The sequence below is a fragment of the Tympanuchus pallidicinctus genome, unplaced genomic scaffold (genome assembly GCF_026119805.1).
Source record: "Tympanuchus pallidicinctus isolate F22 unplaced genomic scaffold, pur_lepc_1.0 scaffold16, whole genome shotgun sequence".
Classification (NCBI taxonomy): domain Eukaryota; kingdom Metazoa; phylum Chordata; class Aves; order Galliformes; family Phasianidae; genus Tympanuchus; species Tympanuchus pallidicinctus.
The window spans coordinates 12,619,999-12,643,872 of NW_026294679.1; the positions used below are offsets into that span (position 1 = coordinate 12,619,999).

Below are 23,874 nucleotides of genomic sequence, written 5' to 3' on the forward strand. Positions count from 1 at the left end.
GGGATGTGCAGGGCAGAGCCGGGGAGGCAGTGGGCAGAAGCGGCTGGGAGCACCGGCCGAAAGCCCCCAGGTGCCCTGCAGAGGTATTAGAAATACAGACATTAAATTAAAAATCCTTATTCTGCGTTATTACCCAAAGAATAGAAAAGAACTGAAAATGACAGCCCCCCCCATGAAGACCCATGATCCCAAGCACCTTTCTCCCTATCCCCACCCCCAGTTTCCATGGAAACAGCCAAATATTGGGGGGCGAAGCCCTGAGCGCCCCCAACCACAAATTATCATCAGCTGCAGGCCGGGGTCAGGTCCCTGGTGGGAGGACTGGGGGTTTCCCCTCCCTCCCACCACCCCATGGGGCTGAGGCTGCTCCCTTCATCCCACCAACACCTCCAATGAGCCCTGGCACAAACCCTCGGGGTGGGACATGGGGGGGAACCACCCCACTTATCTCCTCCCCTCTTACCGAAGACCTTTTGCTGCCCCAGATGCGATCCAGGAGATGCTGCGTCCTCCAGCAGAAAGCCACGGCTGTGTCCCATGCAGTGACTCGCTCGTGCCAACGTTTTAATGAACGACAATGGCTCTTTTTTTTTTTTCCTTTTTTTTTTCTTCTATTTTTCTTTTTTTTTAGCTTTTTTTTTTAGCTTTTTTTTTTTTTTCCCTTTCCCTCTCTCTCCCCCATAAGCGCCTTAATGCGTGCGCTCAGCCCGGCCGATCCCCACAGCCACGGAAATATTAGGTTGACGGATGTGGTCTGTCGCCAGCGCTCCCTGCGCGGGTCCGCCTGTCAGCCCGCCGATGATGACATTAACACGGGAAGAAAGTGATGACAAATGCCCGTTATCAGGGAACGAGGCCTGTGACAAATCGCACGGCGCCTCGCGAGCAGCCCCATTACGCTGTAATAAAAAAAGATGGATGGCTCCGCGCACCGGGGCCCCGCGCTAATGCGATTTCGCCCGGTCTCTCCGGGTTCTAATTAAGGCAGAAAACGGAGAATGAGCAAGAGGGCCCCCCCGGACCCAAATCCCCCAGTGGCTGTGGGTGCTGGCCGTCGGAGTGTCCCACTGGCGTCTCCTTGGAGCGTCCCCATAATGTCCTCTTGAGATGTCTCAATGGTGCCTCCTTGGAGCATCCCAGCCATGTCCCTTTGGGGTGTCCCCTTGACGGATCCTTGGGGTGTCCCAATGGTGCTCCCATAGGAACCCTTGAGGTGTCCCAGTGGTGCCTCCTTTGGGTGTTTCAATGGCGATCTCTTGGCGTGTCCCAATGGTACAACCTTAGGAGCAGGGTGGGGGGTCTTGCTGCATCTCCTGTGAGCTGCTTCAGCTTTGCATGGGAAATGGGGAGCAGAAAAATGCTATCTGTTGAAAAGCATGACAAGTTCCCATCCAGAATGGCAGAGACCACAGCAGCAGAAGCCTGGAGGCACCACAAAGACCACTGCAGGACCTGGCACAGCAGCAAGAGTGAGACCTTCCTGCTGTGGGCATTGCTTCCTGGGAGCAGCAAGTGCCTTCGACCACCCATGCTCCAGGGGCCATACTGTCCCAGCGTGGCACCCATGGCTGTGAATTGGCTCCTGCTGCTGGGAATGGCAAGGGTAGAGGGAGGGAGGTGGGAGGGCGGCAGGTTGCAGCTGGGATCGGTGTCCCCAGAGCTCAGACCCACAGCCTGGCCTGCCAAATGGGAAGGCAGACTGTGCTGACTGCAGGAACAATTGGTGAGTTCTACACCCCGGGGCTCAGCAGGAGGCAGAGGGAGCAGAGCAGGGGGACAATTTCAGGTTCTGCCGTACCTGCACCAGGTTCTCCCGCTCCCTGTTGGCTCACTGCTCTGCTGCTGATGGTCACAGAGCCATCCAAATCCCCTCGCTGGGATGAGCGTCCTTCCAGGCTCAGTGCTGCCGGCTCAGGACCTCGCTGCGAGTAAAACTGGAGGAGGTGACAGGGATTGGTGCAGGAGACGGGCTGCGGGCACGGGCTGAGCCCGCCCCTGGCTTGGGGTCACTGCGCCATCTCAACCCACCTCCTACCCCGGCATCCCATCCCCGAGACAAGGAGCTGCACGGAGCCGGGCCGCCTCCACCTCGGGCATCCCCGCGCTGCCCTTACCCGGTCCTCCAGCTCCCTCTGCTGCCTGTCCCCTCACCTCTCCCTGATTTCCGCCTCCTTTCCCGACGAGGTTCCTCATCATCTCCCCCTCCCACCCCACCTGCGCAGCTCTGGATCGTGGCTGGGGCCGGGTGCGGGGCAGAACGAGGCTGCGAGCTCAGCCCTACAGCACCAGCCGGCAGGGAGCCCGGCCCCAAAGCCGGCTGCTCTCAAACCGCTCCTTTGGGTTTGGGATTGATTTTTTCCCTCTCTGAGCCCAGCGTCAGCAGCCCAGGAGCTGCCGGGCTGTTTCTTTTTTCGATTTGACACGAGCAGGTAAATTATCGGCAAGTAACACGTCTCCCATCCGAGGAGACTGGAGAGCCTGCCTCCCCTTTCCCGTGGTGACGGGAGCTGAGTTATGGCTCTGCTGGAGAGAAACGCCTCTGTAAACGCGGCTGTTTGTGCCGCCGTGTGGCCCAAGCAGAGCTCACTGATGACGGGGCAGCAGGAGAGCCGGCCCTACAGCCCTGGGATGGGGGGCTGCGTGGTCTCAGACCTCGTGGCACTGCGGGGTGAAGGTTCTCATGCCTGGATAGTGCAAGCAATCCATGGCACAAATATTTGGTGCCAAATCAGGCTGTTTTGGGGGGCATCTCTCTGTGTCTTTGCGCTCCCTGGAAACTGGGATGCTGGTTTGGCAATGCATGGAGCAAACAGCCCCAAGAAATGCAAGGAGGGGGGAAACTGAGGCACAGAGCGGCAGAGCAGCAAATGGAGACCTTCTGGGTTTGATCCGGGGCCTCAGGACCAGGCCTTCTGAAAGGGCTCAGGACCGTCCCCTGCCAGCCTCAAGCACTGGCTGCAGCACAGCACAGGGGTGAGGCGTCTCTGAGCAACATAATTGCTTTGGGTTTGTTTTCCGCCAAAAATGAGTGAGGGGAGGGCTGGCTGGGTGGTGGCTGAGCTCAGCCTGGGGCTCTGCATCTCCCACCTACAAGCATCCCAGCAGGTCGCCCATAGAGCGTGTATCTCACTGCTATGGGGACACAGCAGACATAGGGGCTGTGTAGGACCCCCGGGAACCGCCCCTATGGGCAGGGGTGCACCGGGCACACGGCTGCTGCCCTGGGACACCTCACAGGGTCCCCCGTCCCCCCCCAGCTGCACCCCAGCAGCCATTCCCTCTCGCTCCACGCCGCACCGACGTCGCCCGGCCATCAATAGCGCTCGGTTAATTAATTTGATGGGAACAGCAGGGACCGCACTTTGCATTTAGTGAACTTCTGAGAACTTCCAACCTCATCTTCATAATTGGCCTCATAAATTTGAGGAAAGAGAGAAATCAGCAAAGCCGGAGGAGCGAGGGAGGGCGGGAGAGGCCCAGCACGCGGGCGGGCAGGCGCGCGAGCAGCGACTCTATTTGGTGTCCTTATTTAATTTTATTGCACAGATCCATCTTCGCCCGCCCCCTCCCTGCCTGGCCCTCTCTCTCCCGCTCTCCCTGCTGGGTTCACCTAATCATGATAAATTCATATTCATTTCCCTGCCTGCCCCGGCGGGGGGAGCAGCTCCGCTACGTTCTCCCGGCCGTGCTGCCATTAGCAAATATTTGCTCATGGTACAAAGTGCCACCGTTTGGAGCCCAAAGAGCCCCTCTGCACCCCTCTGCCCCCTGTAGGACAGGCACAGGGGGTGAGGCATCCCCCCCATGGGGTAGGGAGCAGGGCCTTGTGACTCAGCATGGCTTTTTCTTCCTTTTACTTTTGGGGGCAGAGAGAGCTGCTGGGTGGGACAGGAATTGCCTGACAGTGTGCCCACACTGGGGGCACACAGGGCAGAAGTGGGAGCGAGGGGCTCTGCGGCGGGAACTCAATGCCTGTCCCCACTCAGTCTCTTCAAGTGCTGCTGTGTTCGGGTTTCTTTTTAATTTTCAGGATGATCGGACTCACAGCCAGGGAGGACAGGAAGGGGGAAAGCACTGAAGGCCCTTCCTGGGGTGCAGGAGCCAATCAACACCCCATGGGAGATGCTTAAAGCAATCTTAAAGCTCACCCTGTCTGCAGCCATCCTGGGAGCTCAGCGCCCACAGGCATACACCCATCCCAGGCACCCCAGGAGCTCCGCTGGGGCTCTGAGCTCTGAACCTTCTTCTGCGTGACATTAGAAGAGACAGAAGCTGTGCTGGGGACACGTAGTGGCCAGCTCCTGCTCTGCTGCACAGGCAGAGGAGTGGTCCCAGAGCCACACCTGGCTTTGGGAAATGCCAGAGTGGAGGTAATCCCTTCCTTGAGGTCTGCAAGTGACTCAGAAGATGCAGAACGGGTGCTCTGTCCCCTCCGTGCAGGGCAGGAGGCTCTGCCCAGTCCAGCATGATCCAGTCACTGGTGCTGCTCTGCCTGGCCCAGCACAAGGGGGAAGTGGGAGCCTTTGGAACCCAGAAGCACCACTCCTGGTGACCGGCAGGGCCATCGTGCTGCATCTGCAGGGGAAATGGCCCCATCCTTGGACCACGCAGCTGCAGCTGCTGCTGGCCACGGGAGGGCTCTCTGCCCTCTCCAGAGCTCCTGGGCAGGGAGCTGAGGGATGGGAGGACAGGGACAGACAGAAGACCCTTCCCTCAGAGTGCAGGGGGCTGGCAGGAGTTCTTCATGTCCCCATGAAAGTTGTGCTGCCCAGAGAACGGCCCCAGCCCTCCCCCTTTGTAAAAGCACACACAGCCAGACCAGAGCTTTGCACGGCTGCTGCAGCACTCAATTGGCACCACAGAGTGAATCGTGGCCCCATAGGAAAGGACAAAGGGAAAAGAGATGGGGGACAGCAGTACTGCATCTCCCCTACCAGTAGCGTTGTCCCCAGCATGTGACTCTGATGTGATGAGAGGGGCAGCCCCAGTCCCCCAAGGAAGAGCTCACCACTGCACCCAGAGCTGGATGAAAAAGAGAGAAAGGATTTATTACACTTCATGTTTCAAAGCACCAATGCGTGCCAGAAGACATTCGTTTCCACCAGGCGTTCTATAGAAGGGCTGGGCTGACCAAGGACACCGCCTGGATTGAGTCCTCCCCAGCAAATACCCAGGCCCCACTGCAGCTCCCCAGCAGCCAGGTTTGATGGCCTAGTGGCTGCCCTGGCAGCAAACACAGCTCATCCCTGCACGTGACAAAGATGCAGCAAAGTGTGGAGTGGGGGTGGCCAGGTCCCCTACAAGACAAGGGAGTGTAAGGCCAGATTAGCCCCAGAGACTGAGGCAGGAACACCCTGGCCTCACCAGCAGCTGATGCCGCAGAGCACTGAAAGCCTCCACAAAATCCATCTCCAGAACATATAAATAGTTGAGGTTTCCTGAGAAACAAAATTCACTCCCTTGGAATAGAAGGGGTTAGCACACCTGTACATGTGCACACACACACTGGCTCTGATCAATACAGACCAGGTGACTTCCTGGTCATCACACACAAAAAACAGGAAAGCTCTGCTTTGCCCGGATTAACACTGAATTATCTGTGTTTCTCTCTGCTTCCATGCTTTGCATGCACCAAACACACAGCCTTTCCAGGTTACATTCAGCACCATTACAATCCTGAGCACAGTCACCCTGAAGCCAAAGGGGCCTTTTCTTTCCTGCACAGAGGGGAAAGGAGCCCTTGTGCTCAGGCCAGGAGGATCGCAGCACTCTGCACTGCAGGATGCTCAGCACACGATGGACTGAGAACATGTAGATGGAGCACACTGGGTTTTTACATATTCCTCAGGGCTCACCTGGCTCCAGGGGAAGCTGCCTGGCACTGTGTAATGAGACCCATCAGACAACACAAGTCAGACAGAGAGAAGACATAGCAGCAGCACAGGGAGACCTTTGCAGTTCTCACAGCAGCAGATGCCAGCAGCAGCAAGCAGAGAAAAGGGGCTCGTTTCCAGGCCAGGCAGGATCCCTGTTGCCTTCGTACACAGCTCAGAACAGAGATTATGGGGCATCTGTGCTCACACAGAGAGGAAGATGCATCACTCTCCCCCACTACTCAAGCACCAGGAGGGCTTTTGGCATAACGATCTCCAAGCCAGCCTTCTGGAGCTTCCCTAGAGAGAGCCAGGCCAGGGTTAGCTGATGGGCAGTGAGTCCCTTCAGTAGCCAGGGGCTGCCTGAGAACCAGGCACAGGCAGACGCGTGACGCCGGGCAGCCCTTCCAGCCTACGCCCTCTGCTGGGTGAAGCCACAAAGCTCTGCTAGCAGCAGGGCCCCAGCTTGCCAGGAGTCCGTTTGCTGCCATCCGTTACCCAGTTCACAGCCACCGCAGAACAGCGCTGGAGAAGCCAGCACCCCTCAAAACATCAGCACAGCTCGGAGTGCTGGCTGCCAACCGGGGTCACCAGTCCCGTTCCGAGGGCTTTCGGTACGGCAGCCCCAGCTGAGCGAAGACATCCCTCTCGGTCGGGGTGGGCAGAGCGTGGCCGGATGCCACCTTGACACCACCAGGGCCTCGCACCACGGCCATGCTGAGGGCATGCTCTGAGAGGCTCATGCCCTTGGTCTTGGCCAGGGCACGCATGGAGCGGTTGAAGTGGGCCGAGCCGGTGAAGTAGAGCAGGGCGCAGGCAAACTCACTGTAAGGTACCACGATGATGTCCAGACGGCGGTGACGACGGGCTGGCCCAGGAAGGCGGCACACCCCCAGATACTTCTTCTGCTCACCGTTGTCCTCCTGACTCACCAGGTCATCCGTCAGGAAGCCTGAGGAGAGGGAGCAGGCAGAGGGGGACTGAGCAGCAGACCTGGAATCCCCATTCTGAACTTTCCACCATCAGGCAGCAGCTGAGGCGTCTCGGTGTGCTGCAGGGTCCCTACAACAACACAGCCTCAGCCCCGACGGCCTCCCGAGACGGGAGGAGCAATCACCTGCCCTTCAACAAATGCTACTCATGCGTAGCTCTGACCTCAGTCCCTCCTTGGCTTGGCTCTGCTAAGACCAGCTTCGAGCACCGTGTGCCAGCCCCCAGCCCCCTTACCGCTCTCGTGGAGGTTGTCAAGCAGCTTGCTGAACAGCCCACGGTGGGACTGACCATCTGGGTGAGTGACCAGCACGTCCACATCTCCGCAGGTGGCCTTCCCACGACGGTAGGAGCCACATGCCACACACACGAGCCCAGGCTTCAGGGCCAGGGCTGCTTGTCTGACCTTCAAGAACAGAGGGGGAAAGAGGGGAGAAGAGTCACAGACTACTCTCTTAATGCCCTCTCTGTCCAGACAGCAAATGATCTTGCACCTGCCTCAGCCAGTCCTGCAGCTCCAGAGTCTCTGTACAGAGCTGACACTTGGCAGGCATGGCAAACTGCCCCAAGGAGAAGACTGGCCTGCTGTCAGAAGCCGCCAGTGCTGGGATGGCTTTCATACAGTCCTGCAAACGCCCAGCCCGCTGCCAACAACACAATGATCTATTAGGCTGCTGCCACAAGTTGGCCATTGGTATCAGCTCTTGGGGAAGGCCTGGCTGCAGCTGGGTTGGGACAAGTTGGAAGATGCAGTAGTTTTAGGGAGGCAGCATCATCAGAGATACCACTATTGCAGACCCCTCCAGGCTGGATCCCAGCTCTCACTCTGCGTGGACAGAACCAGTTCTGATGGCTTCATTCATTAAATGCTTAAGAAAGGCTCCCATGTCCTTGGACAGAAGTATTCTTGGACTGATTGTGCCAATCACCCTGTTGGCAGCAAATAATTAGGGGCTCAGCAATTCCCAGTGACGAGGCCAACACAGGGGCTGAGGTTCAGGAAGGTAGTGTCCATGCCCACAGTCCCTTGTCACTCTTGGGGATCATCCTTCATTAGCAAGAGATAAACCCATTAACCTTTGCCCCAGAGGTGCTTCAAGAAGCCACAACCCTTTCTCATGCGGAGCAAGCCCTCCTCTGGTGTCCTTGCCCCCCTTCTGGCTTTAAATGAAGATTTCTAGAAAACTCCCAACCCCACCCAAAAGCCTAAAAGCTCATCAGCTCTCACTGTGACAGGCGGCACAGACAGTGACTAATCCCTTATTCTCTCTCCCTGGCCTGGATCAGAGGTGTGTGCCTGTGTATGGAGGGGAGCACAGTAATCCCATCAAGATAACAATAGGCCCAGCCCCAAGAGCCAGCTCCTCACACCAGCCTGCATGGGAAAAGGACCACTCACAACCAAACTGGCTAATCCGGCATACGGGACTGACACCCCAGCAGGAGCCTGGCAGGAGGGTATTCTTTGTGGCCAGGCCCTGTGGCCGAGTGACAGGGTCACGCTGCTTGCTGCCTCCATGGTGATCAGAGAGTACAGGGGTAGCAATGACGGAGCCCCAAGCTCCTCTCTGCTCACATTAGGGTACACTGACTTAGCACCCCACGGTCCTGGAGAGCCACGGCTTACTAGAGCGAGCAACCCCCTTCTGTGCCTGGATCCCCTCTGCTTCTACCAAGGATATCCAAGGTCTGTCTCAACACCAACAACCAGCTCACAGAATGCTCGTGGACTCATTTGGAGAAGTAGCATCAGGGAATTAGCTCAGGCCTTTGGCCAAAACCAGATATGAGAGAAGATGAGAGGCAGGAAAGGGGAGCTAGAACCTGCTCGAGCCATCATGCCACATTAGTTTTTTTCGAAGCACTGTGAGGAACTGACAGCTGGGAAGTATCCTCCTTCTTGCCAAGCACTCAAACCGATCGTTCCCACAGGTTAAGGTAAGTGCTTGGTGGGCTTATAGCCAAGAGCAGTCACCCAAGCACTGACAAACTCAGAGAAGTTGCTCAAGAACTCAGCTATAACAGAGGGACACTTCCACAGCCTGCAACTTCCTGTCAGATCCCAGCAGCTCCTGCACTCCAAGGGCTCAGAGGCAAGCTACTCACAGTCTGCTCTATTTCTGCAGCTTCCTCCCGAGGCATGCGCTCCAGGAAATCCTCGTAGTGCTTCAGGCCCACGGCTTGCTGGCTGGTGAGAGACGCCTTTGTGCGGACATCATCCAGCGTCCGGAACCCCTAGTGCAGAACACACCTCTGCTGAGACCTCATTCTTCAAATGCTTTCCACTAGCACCAGGGCAGATCGTATTTAACCTGTCTCAAGACCAGGCTAGTCACAGTTTCTGAAATTGCATGTAGAGATTACAGCCTCGTTACCGGAAAGAAGATACTTAGGCAATCCTCACACATACTCCTAAGTTCCACCCACAACGACCTCAAAGCTTAGCTAAACCTGACAGAAGGATGCTGTTCTTAAGGCTTCTGTGCTCTTTACAGCTTGAATGACATCAAGTGGTGCAGGTAAAGGAAAGCCTATGGTGGAAACACAGGCATATTTTTAGACAGCAAAGAAGCCATTCACAAGCCAAACACTACAGGAAGGCAGGCTTCGCTTGATCTATGCTCAGGAAACAATGAGCCTTCTGAGAAGGAACTTAACCAGAGGGCTGGACAGGCTCATGTTGTCACTTATTTTACACCAAGGTGGGTGGCTGCTCTAACAGCTATAGGAGCCAGCCAGGACAACAGGGCAGCGACTGGATTGGGAACTGACACCCAAGGCATCCTGGCTCAAGGCTGGCTCCTAACAGTGTCACTCAGTGAGCAGAGATGAATCTCCAAGCAGTGATGGCAACAGAATAGACGGTGTGTGTCCTCCTCCACTCTTCCTATCGCACATCTTTGCCGTCTACCCCATGACCAAACTCAGTCTTGGCTGCTTGCACTCCATTCTCCCCAAATACACCCACAACAGGACCCAGCCTCACAATTACTCCCATTCATGCAGATTTGAATCCTATCTGTGGATACTGGCAATCGGAAACTATTTGTTAAAGTAATTCCCCTGCTGTACTCACAAGCAGTCCTCAAATCACAGCCCAAGAGCCATTGCATAAAGCTCTAAACTTACCTGCTGGTACCACATCTGAGCTGTCTTGACTCCTGCTCCCCAGATGTTGGAAAATAGCTCCAGCACAGGCACACTCTCACTGATATGATCCAGCTTGCGCAGATGTCCACTCTCCAAGATCTCCAGGATCTTCTCTGCCATTCGCTTCCCAATCCCAGGAATTTTACAGGCTTCCTGGAAAGAAATCAGAGGTGACAGAGGCCACACACAAGCTGGGGAGCTGTTACCACTCAGAACCCAGTCAGATCAGTGATTGTTAAGCGGCAGGACTAGTTCTGTGAGCTGCTCATCTTCAGATCTGGCTGACATAGGTTCAATGCCAAGTGAAAAAAGACAAGCGTGCAGAACAGGACTGAAACACTACCACACTGAACAGCTGGGCTGTCACAGTCAGCCAGCTCCAGATTCAACAGATTTTATATGTTATCTCCAATGCTAGCCCATTGCTGAGGTTTATGAGGAAAGTGGAAATGGCCCTGCCTTGAACCTAGGCAAGGCATTTACCTCGTGGGTGCTCAGATCCTACCCTAAGAGACTCTGAGTTTGAATATGGGGTAGAGGCTCTGATTCCAAGATTCTGCTGGTGGTGAACGAATCCAACTCACTAAATAACAACATACAACACAGTTCCCAAGGCACGAAGATCAGCTACTTCACACAGAAACAGGAACAGATCTGCCTTACAAAAGAGATGGGATGCAGAGTCTGTGTTCCACTACTCTGGGGAAGTGTTTTACCTGGTAGGAGGTAACTGGTTTGTGGTAGCTTTTGAGTGCATTGATGGCTTTAACGTAGCCCAGAGATCTCCACTTGTCCCCCTGGACAGAATAGGCTTTTGCCAGCACTTCCAGCTTCTCTGTGATGCACTGGTTGTGATTCTCCTTCTTGCTGTGGGAGGACTGTGCACAAACCCACTTGCTGACAGGCTGGGCCACTGCAGAAGAGCTGCCGCTGGTCTCCTCTGACAATTTCACAGGATAGTGGCCAGAAATCAGTGCTTCCAGATCTCCCTGAGTGACACTGGCATCTTCTCCTTCGCTGTCTTCATCATCACAGACTTTCTTTAGGGAGAGGTAGAAAAGCAGTCATGTGAGAATAAGTGCATGCCTCACATATGTCCCGTTAGCACAGCCTGCTCTTGGGAGTAGGAAGTCAGAGCGCTAACCAACCTCCAGGGTATGCAGTGCTCAAATTGCCATCTCAGGAAGTTGTTAGTTATATGCATACACAGCTCAAAACGTTCTAAGCTACCCAGGCACCCCTTGAAAATACACGCACATCTCACAGAGCACAGGAGAACAGAGGTTGCAGCTCAGATACAACCCAAGAACACACGCACTCCCACTGGGGAACTTATTGCTGAACTGGTGTCTGTATAGGCACATCTCTCACATTCAGTCTCTGTGCCTTCCACCCCACCATGCAGATCACAGGAGATACGCCCTGTACTCTGTTTTCACTTTGCAGACAAAATCTTAACAGGGTACTAAATTACAACACCCCCCCCCCCTCCCTATTTTCCCTGTGGCTATCTGCAAGAGAAAAGGGGAAGGAAGGAATGCCACAAAGGACTCCACATTCCTCAGTGACAGAAGAAAGAACCAATGTATACATTTGCTGATACTCTCAGCATTAGGATGCCTCTGTGTGGACTTAAGAAACAATGACCCCTGGCTTCAGGTAATGAACAAAAGGGATAGAAGGAGGAAGCTGAACAGAGGCTTTGAAGACTGCTTTGCTCATTTGGGTCCCCCTCTCTCCTTATGTATAAACACAGGAGTCTACGGAGATACATGAGCTCCTGTACCATGGAAGTAAATGTGAAAGGAACAGGGCTGTTTGGGATTTGTTCTGAAGTTGCACGCTGCACACAAGTCCCGTTATGAGTTTCTGCAGAGCATCAGCCTAAGGCAGAGCCACATCTTTACAACCTGTTCCTGCTGGTTAGGGAGGCCTGCAAACAAAGTCCCTGCAAGATACAGAGCTGAAGCCATTAGGCAGAAGAGGCAGGATGTTCCTGTGCTTTCCCTTTTGTAATCTTGTTTTATAACTCTGAAAATTGGGTCAGACTGAGGATTTGATAGACTGAAGTAGTTTTATTTGCTCTGAAACCCTGTATGCAACTCCCTGAAGACAAAGTTCCCTCCAAGGGCAGCAAAGCCTCAGAGTGTTCAGATCGCTTAGTAAGCCCCTTAAAAGCATTTAAGGAGCATGTTATCCAGCACAATGTAAACAACTCTGCAGCTGGAGCATGCAATTCCCATTCTCTCAGCCAGCAGTGTCACATAGGTGAAACAGTACATAAACCCCAGAATCTCTGTGCTTTGCCAAAAAAGCTGATGGACTTTTTACAAGCACGCATACAAAACGACAGCCTTGTGAGCTTCTAAGCTACTCCACCATCCTACAGCAGGTGGCTTGCAGAGCTGGGTGAGAATGGGTTGTGCCGGGTTTGTCTGTCCCAGAAAGGCAGCCTGAGCCTGGTGGCTGAGGCAATACTTCACTGGACTGAGAGCAAACAGTGACAGGGTTCCATAAGTGAATAACTGGCACCACTTCCTACCTTGTAGAAAACTACAGCAACTTGATGCCAATCACAAGGCAGTTGCTACAGCCCGACTGGCTACAGGACTTCTGCTGAGTTCACATCCAAACCCCGAATTCTCAGAGCAGTCCCCATTCAGTATGATATACCGGCACGCTCCTTGCTGCCTACAGAACAGCATCCATCCATGCTGAAAAACATTCAGTGCTTAAACGGATGCTACTTCCACACTAAGATTTCAGTTTCAGCTTCTCTGTTGGTGTCATTTTTTTTAAGTGTTAGGTACTGCCTTTAGAGTAGAACCAGTGGCTTCTCCTCTCAACCCACACAGCCCTAAGCTTTGACCAAGGGAATTTACTCAGGTGCCTACAGATACTGTTTCTGCATGCAGACTAACAGGAAGTATCGTTGCTTGAGGGGATTTAAAAGAAAAAACGGCAGCAAGGCTTCCCACAGACTCCATCAGCTGTCTGACCACCACAAGTAAACGTGAGAAGAAAGGAGGACAGTTGCCACAGGATCCATAACAGCACAGAAGTCCCTTTCTTGTTCTTAAGTGTGAGATTTGTTATTAATGACTGCCACTGGAGTTACAATAAATGGCAAAGATAGGGTAATTGCAAAGGCGATACAGTGAAGAAGCAGTAGCCAACCCTGTCATACTAGACAATAAACGTGGGGAGAAAAGATCCCCCAGGCACGTGTTCATGAAAAAGGAAAGCCTAAAATAAAGGTGACCCTGGTGGGATGCCAACTAGAAAGTAATTGTAGTGCTTTGTAAAACAAATTCAGCACCTATGATCTGGGGCCAAGTCAGCAAACACAGCACCAGCTACCAGCATTACAAGGTAGCTGATGTTCTAAGAGGTCCGGGTGACTTTGCTGCAGATAGATCTGGATAATGCCAACACAGAAAAGAGTTCAGCAAACTTGGACAGAAAAACAGGAAAAGACAACAAAGCTGATGGCAGACCTGGAGAAGCTGACTCACAGCACAGGCCACCAACACCCCAACACAGATATTTTAAGCACAACATCACAATCATTCTAGTAGCAATCTGATCCACTGCACATGTGTCTGAACAGAATTCTTGCCAAGGAGCAGAGAATGTGTCAGTGTGGCTCAGGCAGGAACATGAGATGAAATATCAGTGCTTCCTGAAGGGAGATATTCTCAGCCAGGGGATACTGCTCAAAAAGAGGCAGGGGAAACACTGGAGCGAGCCTTGGCCTGATAGGAGCACCTGGACTGCTTCAGCTAGAAATATTCTGATAGGGATGGGAATTTAAGGGGTGCTTTTTCTACTTAAAACATCTGAAGAGATAAAGAGAAGCAGTAGCCACATCTACAGTCCAAGCCTGTCAACATCAACCCACTGAAATAACCCAAAACATCCCTTTGCTCAGAAAATGATAGCCCTGCAGAAAGGCTCTTACCAAAAGTAGTACACAGGACCTGTCCGCAGGAAGCAGAGCCTGTATGGGAAGCCTCACCTCAGATGGTTGCTGCTGTGCAAGGCTGCCCAGGTTTTGCTGTGAGGAATCCCCCACCTGTGCTTTAACATTTGGTTCTGCTGCACTCTCCTCTGTTGAGGACTGGATTCCTTCACTGCCCAGGAACTGCTGCTGCTGTTCTCCCTCTTCCCGGTACCTGCCATGGATCAGACACCTTAGCAGAGGAGTACTTACGAGCTCCAAGAAGTTTGTCCAAAAAACCTTTACACATATTTTGGAATGAAACAAACAATGTGAATTTTACTCCCAGATTATTCTGGCTTTGGCTCAATCCCCCCAGTTTCAATCCATTCCACTGAACTGCAACTTCCACTCCAATCTACCTCAGTCTTAAAACACTTCTACACTTCCATCAAAACACTTTGACCCTAAAATGTGGTTGCTGCTGTTCCACTCCTTATTTCTTCTTGTGCCTAGTTGTCAATTCTCTGCTCTTCATCTGCAGTAAGAAACAGTAATTAACCCCCAGTATTTCTAAAAAAAATAAGAAAATCTTTCTATCACTGATAGATTAAGAAGAGCCTTTATCACCAGCAGTAAGCAACAAGACTCCTACTAGCACTCTGGGCTCTACTCCAAGTTCTGCTACCACATAGAATGGCAACCAGTCACAGAATCACTAAATTTCACTATCTGTATGGCAAAAAAGGATTGTGAGCCATGCCCAAGGGAGCCGTGAAGAGATGTAGTCTGAGATTGTGAGCAGAGGTCAAATTTTAGTGCAATTCAATTTAGGATTGAGGCACTACATGGAGTAAAAACAGCATGGTATTTGCCTACCTCCGAGGGATAAAGACACTGTAGCCAGCGGTATTCAGCAGCTTCTGATCTCTAATGCAATCACTGAGCCAGGATGCCTTCACCAGCTGCAACCTCGAAGGCAGCTTGGCTAATTTGAGGAGCCGGAAGGCCCGATCACAGTCCATATCTTCAGCTACAATGACGTGTGTCACCTCCGAGCAGAGACGGCTGTGTACAAATCCCCCATTCTGGACAATCTGCTTGTGGAAGATCTCTGCCCTAGCTTGGCCAATGCCAGCTTGCAATACGTAGGCAGCAACTGGTTTCAGCCACTCCGCTGAGGAAAAGCACAAGGACAGGAGATCAGTGACAGAGAAACAGCATCCTGAAGCAAATGGGCTACATATCTCAGACCACGGCTGGACACACTGAAGCAAGCCAGCCATACCTCTACAGAAAATGCGCTCGGGGGCCAGAAGAAGCCTTTTGGGGCACAGAACCTTCAGCCAGCAAGCTGGCTGGTACATCCCACACCACGAGCACAGGGACTTACCCTCGGGCTCCTCCGTTCCTTCTTTCGGGATCTTTGGAGGGACGCTTTTCCCTGAGTCATCCCTCACCTTCTTCCTCTTGGGAAAGGCTTTGACAATCCCTTGCGGTTCCATAGGCTGGGCTGCGCCTCGCTCCCCTGGGGAGCAGTGAGGCTGCGAGGCTGCAGCTGCTGAACAGCGCTAAGAAAGGAGAAAGTTGCTGAGAAGAGCCGCGTGCAATCAGAACAACTTAAGCTTTGCACCTTTTGCTCATAGACTTTGTTGGTTTGTTATTGTTGGGGAACCGAGCTCCGGGGGTGGAAGCGATCCCCTGAGGTCCCCGAGGGCTGACAGAAGGCCCCGGCACGCAGGGAGGGGAGGGGAGGGGAGGAGAGGGGAGGAGAAGGGAAGGGACGGGACCTGAGCCCGGCATCGGGCCCAGGCGCCGCGGTAGGCCGCGCTCACCTACGGGTCGCCGGCAGAGGCCGAAAGCACTTCCGGTCGGCGACGGAAGTGGTCGCGTTGCCGTGGCGACGGGCCCCGGCCGCCATGGCGGTACCGAGCTGGCTGGAGAGGCTGCGGGCCGCCAGCAAGACCGCGCTGGTGCAGGACGGTAACCGAAGCGGCGAGCCGGGATGGGGCCCTGCCTTCTCCTTTATTCCCAGCCGGGGCGTTTTCGGGCGGCCCTGCGGGAAGAGAGCGCGGCCTGGGTCCTAAGGGAGGAAACGGGTCTGCAAACAGTAGGGACGCGGCCCTGCGCTGCTGCCCTCGCAGAAGGAGACGAGGTCCCGGGAGAGGGGGTACGGTCCCAGGCGAGGGGACGGGGCCCTACTCCCAGGAGTAAGCCTATTCCTATTGACTCTCAGCCCTGCCTTACTTCTAGGGAAGCGGAAGATCCACTACCAGTTTGAGGATGGGAAGGAGATGGCTGAAGAGTACAACATGAAGACCGGCCAGTTAGTGAGTAAGTGGAGTGGTAGGTCAGTATTTGCAGGGCTGGAGTGGTGGAAGGCACTGTCTGGGCAGGAAGGAAGTGCTCCTAAATATTCCAGAAAGAATTGTTCCTGGAGCTCCCACTCCCTTCTGAAGGGACGTAACTGTGGTTGATTAGACCCAGAGTTTTCTCACTTCCTCGAGCAAACCTTGCTTCACTCCCAAACTGCTCGTCACTCATAGCAGACATAATTGCACTGAACGGGATTGCCAGCTCACACAGCCAGACAGGGGCTGCGGCACGTGCTGGGGTGAAACATGCTTTTTGGTGGCTTTTGTGGCCACAGACAGACAAGGTGTTGGTTACAGATCTTATCCAAAACCACAATTGCGGCATAGCATCTGTTGTGAACCTACTATGGCTTCAATATCAAATAGCAAAAAAGAGGCAGTTAGTGCACAATTCTTGGATTTGGGAGTAGTCCAGCTAACTGATCCACTTATACCGAAGTGGAAATAATTGAAATTAAGGAAAGAGGCTTATTATCATTTCAGTTTAAGGTGCTGCGCAGCTTTGGTGGTAATTTGCTGGAGTTCTTCATATAAAACAGAATAACAAAATCTCTTCTCCCTTCTACAGGTAGAAGGTGGCGAGAGAAGAACACCCTCGGGGGCACTGGCAAGTGGCAGGTTGAAGTGGGAGACCCAACTTCACCTCTCCTGGGACCACTGGAATCAGAGCTCATAAAGGAAAGCAGTTCTAATGTATGTAAGAGTCTGCAGGCACCACTGCACCTAAAACTGTCTACCTAGCCTTGTGCTTACAGCAGTAATCTGTAGTCTGTAGATCACTCACTGCCCCAAGAGACAGCCTTAACCTGCCCAGCGCTCTACTCCAAAGCATCCCAAAGGTCTGAGGAGAAAGAGGGCATGTTTTAGGTTCTTCTGAGGTCTTCAGGAGATTTGTGGTTCATATAAATAGAAAAACTGCATTGCTGTGGTAGCCAGCTATTGTGCTAGCTTCCAAAAAGGTAGGCTGAAAGGAAGAGTCAGGACAAATCAGTGGATAGAAAGTGAGGTGATAATGGGGACGGCCAGCAGAGGCAGTATGTAACGAGCTGCTCCTCAACACAGCACTGCCTGTTTTAACCTCCTGTCCCACCGGTGTAGGAAGCAGAGGTTTTAGTCTCTCATTTTCTTTTCTATAGACCTGAAACACAAGAGCAGCTCTGTGCAGCAGACTGGGGCAGAGGCCCAGTTTCACTGTAACACTGCTGCGGGACTCCCTTGGTAAATGCCTTCAGCTTCTGCTTCTAGCTTCTGCCTACAAGCAGAGCAGAGCAGGCTAGCAGTAAGTCTAGCCCTTCAAAACAGGTGCTCTGGCAGTTTCTTGAGTTGTTCCCTAACAATCCAGTGGGAAAGAAGAAATAGTCCCATACAGAGCCTCTTGGGGTAGTAAAAGCGAAAGGGTGCAAGGAAGAGAGAGGAGACAGCTGGAGGGGCCTTGCTAAAGATACTTGTTTGCTGCAGCCTGTTTTCATGAGGAAGGACACCCTGACCAGCTTCCAGTGGCGGATCCGTAACCTGCCCTACCCCAAGGAGGTCTACAGTGTCTCTGTGGAGAAGGAGCAGCGCTGCTGTGTCATCCGGACCACAAACAAGAAGTCAGTAAGAACAGCACTGCCAGTGCTGAAAGTCCCTCGGGGTGGGCTGGCACCGAGGGCAGGGTGGTGTTGGCAGAGGGGTGATGTCCTCTCTTGGTTCGAGGAGCCATACATTAGGCAGAAAGAGATGTGCCAACTGCAGTTTTCCACATCCAGCCACCTCAAACTGAGCAAAAAGCCCCTCAGGCTCAACAAGTGGACTTTGCAAACTTATCTCACAGTTCAGTACCAAGGTGGTTAGTCTGTTCTGTTCCTGTCAAATATCATTCCCAAAGAGAAAGGAAATAATACCTTTGCAGACCTGTTGAAACTAGAGCTTCCCATCCTCTTCCTGAGACACAGTACTTTGATTTAGTCATTGTATCTCAGAATGCATGGACCTGCAGAATTCAGTAAGCACAGTGTAAGCTCTGAGCACTCAGACAGATTTCACCTTTGAAAACTTACTCTGTAGTCAAATGACAATGATAGTTTTTGTTCTGGAGGTAGCAAGAAAAAATACAGGCAATCTAAGAAAGGCAAGCACCACAATATTCTGCCAAAAGAAAACTAAGAAGGGAGGGGAAAAAAAGCCTCTTAAGCATCGTTTAACCTTTGTCATTACCTGTCTACTCTTACAGAATGAGATGCACTGTGCCCCAAAGCCTTAACTGCCTCAGTGGAATAGGCCAGGATGAGCAGTAGTGTTGGGGAGAGATAGCAAGGAGGGAGTGTTAGGAAAACAAGAGAGAATATTGGACAGGCAGTGAAAGCTATTTACAGACTGGGATAAATACATCAGTACAAAAAGCTGGGCAGCCTGTCCTTTGGTTGCCTTTCCTCCCCAGCACTGCTGCAGAACCCGGGAGGATGAGGTTCGTGGGTAAAAACCGCAGCGTTGCTTTTCGGCCTGCACCCTGCCCTCTTTCAACGCTCCTTGCTGCTGGCTGTAGGTGGTGCTGTTGGCAAGGAGCTCGCTCTGCCTTGGGAACTGAACAGCTTCCAGGACAGCAGAACCCACAGTTTTCAGGCAGTGTTTTACCACATCAGAGACCATGGCAAGGGGAAGTTTGAGCTCTGTACACAGGCACACCTGGATGCTCAAAAGCAGGAGGAAGCTGACAGTAGGAAGGGGAGGTCTGCTCTATGAAAGCAGATTCAGCTCTAATACAGTAGGTTTCTGTCCTGAATCCACAGAGAAGGATTTGCAATAAAAGAATGGGGGAACCTGCGTAGCAAAGATGAGTGAGATTCTCACCAGGTACAAGTGGGTACCCGTGGAAAGCAGTACTGTTTGAGTCTAAGTCCAACCCCCAGCTTATTTACTTCCCATCCTACTAATAGCAGTGTGCATGTGGGAACCTCTTTGCCTGCTGTTAGGTTATAACGTACACTAAGGTTTCACCTGTGTCCTACCTGACTTTGAGGTTTTTTGTACCATTCTCAGGATAACATAGAGTTGTCCTACAATCATATGGCAGCTGCATGTTCACAGACTAGTGTCAGAGATAGCTGAAGGACATGAAAGCTGCTTGTGGCCTGCAGATGAAAGTTAAGGGCTTTGGGAATTAAAGCTGAAAGTCACCTCAGTGGGGAGCAGGGACAGACTCCAGCACTGGAGTACTTGTACAGGCTCCAGGATATCTTATATCATTTCTCCTGGGTCTTGGCCAGGGCAAGGCACCACTCAGCAACTAATTCCAAGATAGCAACAAAGGCATGGGGCGGCCACAGCGAGAGCGTGCATCACTATGGGAGAGAAAGGAAACCTCAGAGCCTCTCCAACCCTTGGAAGTCAGCCACGCTGCCTCTGAGCAGCAGAGCTGCGCTGACCGCCAGCCAGAGGCACAAGCATCAGGATGGGTTGCCAAGTCACTACTGAGTAGCTCAGCAATAAATTCTCAGCATACCAGTAGCAGTTTTCCCTACAGGCTGACAAAAAGTGGATTTCCAGTAGGGAAAAAAATAGAGGTGACTTCACATACGCACTGTGGCTCTCATGCCAGGACCGAGGCTCAGAGTGCAATACTGCCCTTGGCCATGGGGTGAGAGACGAGGGCAGAGAATCTCCCTGCTTCAGCAGAAATTACCTCCCATCAGCTACCTTCCCAGCCCAGACGGAGCTCTTCACATCCACCAGTCACTCCCATTCCCTCTGGCCACGGCAAGGGCTGCTCAAGTGGGATTTGCTTAAAACCTCTTGCTGTAAAATAAATCCATTAAACTAAACTCTAAAAACAAACCCAGAAAGCCTTCTCCCCAAACGCCAAACCTGATTCAATTATTGTAGCAAGAGGCAGTGGTAATGTTAGGAGGAGGAGGGGGTGGCCAGGCAGATCTGGTTTCCTTTGATCTTGTCACAGATTTTAGTTTGAGGCCAGCCAAAGCCATTCTTCTTCCCTTCTCCTTAGTCCTGGGGCAGCAGAATGCTGCTGTTTCATTGATAACTCCCAAGGCCTTTTGAAACAGTGTTTTTTTTCTGTGTACTGCTTTTTTTCCTTCGGGTTTTTTGGGTTTTTTTTTTTTTTTTTTTTGGTCTAATCGGTAAGAAGTTAACACTTCCTTAACATGTCTTTGTGTTCATCTAATCTCTGCTGTTTAACCTTTGACATCTCCCTTATTATCCATGTCTGCCACCTTTTCCAAATACCGACAGCAGTGACAACACAGAACGGTTTGAGCCCTGCGGTAACAAGCTGCGTACATTCCTCCCACTGCACCAGGAGGGCCATTTGCCCTTTGTAGCTGTTTTCACCGTGACTTGGAAAATAAACTGCAATTTGGGCAGGGTAGCCAGGGAGGCCAAACCTCATACACAACCAGATGAATGGAGAAGAACCCCTCATGGCATGACAGCAACTGCTGCCTGTTCATGTTCATCTCTGGGCACCTCAGTACTATCAGTCAATTCCTTGGAGAGGACTGCCAGTTCTTTGAGAGAATTCCCCATGAAACTGCTGGCAGAGACTAAAAAGCCAACCATGCCTCCAGTTGGACACAGGACCAACAACTGCAATCCTACATGGAAGCAGCAGATGCAGGGCAAGCCATGCCAATGGAGAAGGATCTTGGCCAAGTGCAGAATGAAGATCCACAAGGTTTTAGTCCCCAAAGCAGGAAATCTCTCGGAAGCATTGACAGCTTATAACCCCTCAATTTCTATCAGCAACATATCCCCTTCATACTGAGCAGAGCCCAAATGTGGTCAATGGAGAGACAAGATGGTTAGGGAGCTGGCAGAAACCTTTCTATCCCCTCCTTGGATGCGAGACTGGGAAACTGGGATAGAAATCAGGGCAGTGTTGCTGGGAGCGCAGAACAGCAGCACAGCCAGCATGGGGGCTGCATGGAGATGCTGCAGAGTAGAGGCTTAGGTGGCTGTTGGCATCTATGCTTGGAGCTCTGTGCCCAGGGCAATGCCTGAGAGCCACAACATCACCAAAGCAGGATATGAGCAAGTGGGAGACAAAATAAAACCTTGCAGTTCTCAGGAAAGTAAAAGGCACAAGAACTTTGACAGGTAACTTAAAGGGAATAAAAGGAAATGAGCAGGCACAAAGATAAGGAACATCCCTCAGCAAGGCTGAGCGCTCTATCCCTGATTATGCCTGGCACTTCTTGAGGGCAACCTGGAGGGACCAAGCCTGCTCCCATATACCAAAGCTCTTCAGAGCTTTCCAGCTCCAATACCCAGTTTAGAGGTTTGTTTCCAGTGCTCCCACCAGCCTGGGAGCACCAGCAGGCACACAGCATGGCACAGGTTTCTCCTGCCAACCCTGACAGGTCCATTCCTCCCTGCATTTACCCTGTTGAGACCCTGCTCCCTGCAGACCCTTGTTCATGAAAAAAGGCAGGCACAGTGGAGATGCAAGAGTACACCTTGCAGAAAAACAAGGAGAATAGGAACTCCATCCTTCTCATTTCTGTCTTATTGCATTGTAGGTACTACAAGAAGTTTCCTATTCCTGACCTGGACCGATACCAGCTCCCCCTAGATGCAGCTGCCCTGAGCTTCACCCATGCTAACAACACTCTGATCATCACGGTGAGGTTTTAGCCACACAGAATACCACTTTGCTTTTCCCTTTATGTCCAAAAAGAAGTTAAAATTCTTACATGTGGAGAAGCAAGGCAGAGCAGGGAGATATGCTGTGGGTCACTGCTGATCTCCTTCTCTGTCACAGTCACTGGTGTTTTTAGATTACGCTGGACATGCTGACACTGGCCAGGACAGCCCAGGCCACCAGAGGGGCCCAGCTTGCTCATCAAGGTGACTTGCAAGTGGAATAGGGTCTATTATAATAGTGCCCTATTTTCCATGTACTCCCCCCTCCCACTGGCCTGAGCAAGCCTCCTCTCTCAGCAACAAAAAGTTTGTCTTGGCTCAGATCATACTTTCATGCTATGTGCATGAGTGTTAAAGACTCCAAGGTCCTGCTGCACTTGGAGGTCTCTCAGCCTTAAAAAAGTCACCTGCTGCTTTGTGCCAGAGAAGGGACACATGGTGGAAGTTAAGAGTCTAACAAAATGAGCACTTACCTGCTGCAAAGAGCATCCAGAGGCAGACATGCTTCTGAGCAGCATGTGCTCACCTTAAACATGGAAGCCAGCTACCAAGAGCGCATCCTCTCTGAGGGAAACCTCACAGCAGAGCTGGGGGTGGGTGTGCAGGGGAAACAGGCCAGGAGGCGCATCCTGAGTGCTTCTGAGCTTCTGTTTGCTATACACCCAACCCTTGCCAAAAAGCACCTGCAGCCACCACTAAACTGCAGCTGAGCAAGAGGGCTCTGAGGGGAGGTCAGAGGAACTGCAACTCCTATTTCTCTTGCCTTTAAAAAAAAATGGAGATTATATATATAAAACACGTGTGAGCATATGACCAGTGAGCACACCAGGGATATACACAACACAGCTTGCCAGGATATTCCAGAGGTGCTGGTGGAGGCCAAGACTCCACATGCAATTAGGAAGTTTTACTTGCACTCTAACTGACACTCCAGATCTTGGCAGATGTCCCTACCAGGAGGGCACCACCTCTCCAAGCCCACGTTAGAGGTAGCTGATAATGGAAAGACCTCCCTTGTCAAGAGGGCCCAGCTGTGTAGTTTACACCCAGCAAGAGCTGTGCTAATGGAGACCCTGCTGCTTACAGCCTCGCTCCAGTTAGTTTGCTTGGAGCAGAGGCTGAACAAGAGTGCTATGGGCATTTCTCTGTTCCACAGTACCAGAAGCCAAAGGAGATCCTGGCTGCAGAAGAAGAGTTGCAGAAGGAGCTGAAGAAGATAAAGGCAGCAAACAGTGGGGATGGTGACTGCAAGACCCAATAGGCTGTGGCTGCTAAGAGGCTGAGGTATCGGGGACAGCTCTGTCACAGCCTCATGGTTTTTATTAGAAAAGGCAAAATAAATACAAGTTGTGTTGTTAATAGAGCTGTTCAGAGGGATTTTTGCAGGCCCAGGGAAACTGCAAGGCAGTCTGTTTTTTGCCTCATTTACACAGACATTTATAATCCTTCTATTAGTTGTGGGAAGCTGCAGCAAGCAAAAAAAGCACGTCACAGCTGCAGTCAGCTGCCCTTTCCTCATCCTGCAGTGGGAGAAGCAACATGAAAGCTGGGTAGTTCCCCAGGAGGAGAAAAAGAACGCTTTCCTCACACTTGTTACCTGCCTGGAATGTGCCTGGAAGCAGCTCCCTCTTGTGCTGTTGCACAGGGTCCTCCACGCTGTTAAGACAATGTTCTGGTGACTCTGGTTTCTCTGCCAACAGCTCCAGTGCTTAGGCTTGAGCAAGCACAGCATATGAAACAGGTGAAGAGCTGCTTCCTTATGACCAGCCATGTGCAACGTGACGTGCAGGATGCAGGGCTGTTGTGCAGAGTGAAGGAACTCAGATGCAGCTGCCTTCATTTGCATGACATGGAGGTGAATGTGGTGACAGGAGCCACTGGCCAACTCAAGGGTAGCTAAACCACATCC

General features: G+C 52.2%; 2 protein-coding genes across 4 annotated transcripts; one reads left to right on the forward strand and one right to left on the reverse strand.

Annotated features, from left to right (window-relative positions):
• Positions 1-5,023: 5,023 nt before the first annotated feature.
• On the reverse strand, positions 5,024-22,796 carry POLL (DNA polymerase lambda). Of its 3 annotated transcripts, none has more exons than XM_052676694.1 (9): positions 22,439-22,796; positions 15,347-15,524; positions 14,833-15,130; positions 13,975-14,188; positions 10,730-11,053; positions 9,993-10,166; positions 8,970-9,098; positions 7,101-7,269; positions 5,024-6,825 (listed from the first exon to the last, which is right to left on the reverse strand). In XM_052676694.1, exons 1-9 carry the CDS (start codon positions 22,481-22,483, stop codon positions 6,461-6,463), a joined length of 1,896 nt encoding a protein of 631 aa, XP_052532654.1. In that variant the 5' UTR covers positions 22,484-22,796; the 3' UTR covers positions 5,024-6,460. The 3 variants fall into 3 exon arrangements, with proteins under 3 accessions (XP_052532654.1, XP_052532655.1, XP_052532656.1); XM_052676695.1 differs by having other exon boundaries at positions 14,032-14,188; positions 22,439-22,790; XM_052676696.1 differs by lacking the exon at positions 22,439-22,796 and adding an exon at positions 15,789-15,897.
• On the forward strand, positions 15,811-23,324 carry DPCD (deleted in primary ciliary dyskinesia homolog (mouse)). The gene is made up of 6 exons (XM_052676699.1): positions 15,811-15,936; positions 16,207-16,287; positions 16,897-17,021; positions 17,787-17,920; positions 21,842-21,944; positions 23,122-23,324. Exons 1-6 carry the CDS (start codon positions 15,873-15,875, stop codon positions 23,224-23,226), a joined length of 612 nt encoding a protein of 203 aa, XP_052532659.1. The 5' UTR covers positions 15,811-15,872; the 3' UTR covers positions 23,227-23,324.
• Positions 23,325-23,874: the final 550 nt, after the last annotated feature.

Bases quoted from the DNA above. Each gene is read 5' to 3' on its own strand.
- POLL (XM_052676694.1), bottom strand. From the start codon at position 22,483: ATGCTGCTCAGAAGCATGTCTGCCTCTGGATGCTCTTTGCAGCAG. The intron at 14,189-14,832 runs GTAGGCAAATAC...GATCCATGGCAG, and splicing joins AGTGTCTTTATCCCTCGGAG to GTACCGGGAAGAGGGAGAAC. The intron at 7,270-8,969 runs GTGAGTAGCTTG...CTGTTCTTGAAG, and splicing joins CTGCAGAAATAGAGCAGACT to GTCAGACAAGCAGCCCTGGC.
- DPCD (XM_052676699.1), top strand. From the start codon at position 15,873: ATGGCGGTACCGAGCTGGCTGGAGAGGCTGCGGGCCGCCAGCAAGACC. The intron at 17,022-17,786 runs GTATGTAAGAGT...TGTTTGCTGCAG, and splicing joins TAAAGGAAAGCAGTTCTAAT to CCTGTTTTCATGAGGAAGGA. The intron at 21,945-23,121 runs GTGAGGTTTTAG...TCTGTTCCACAG, and splicing joins ACAACACTCTGATCATCACG to TACCAGAAGCCAAAGGAGAT.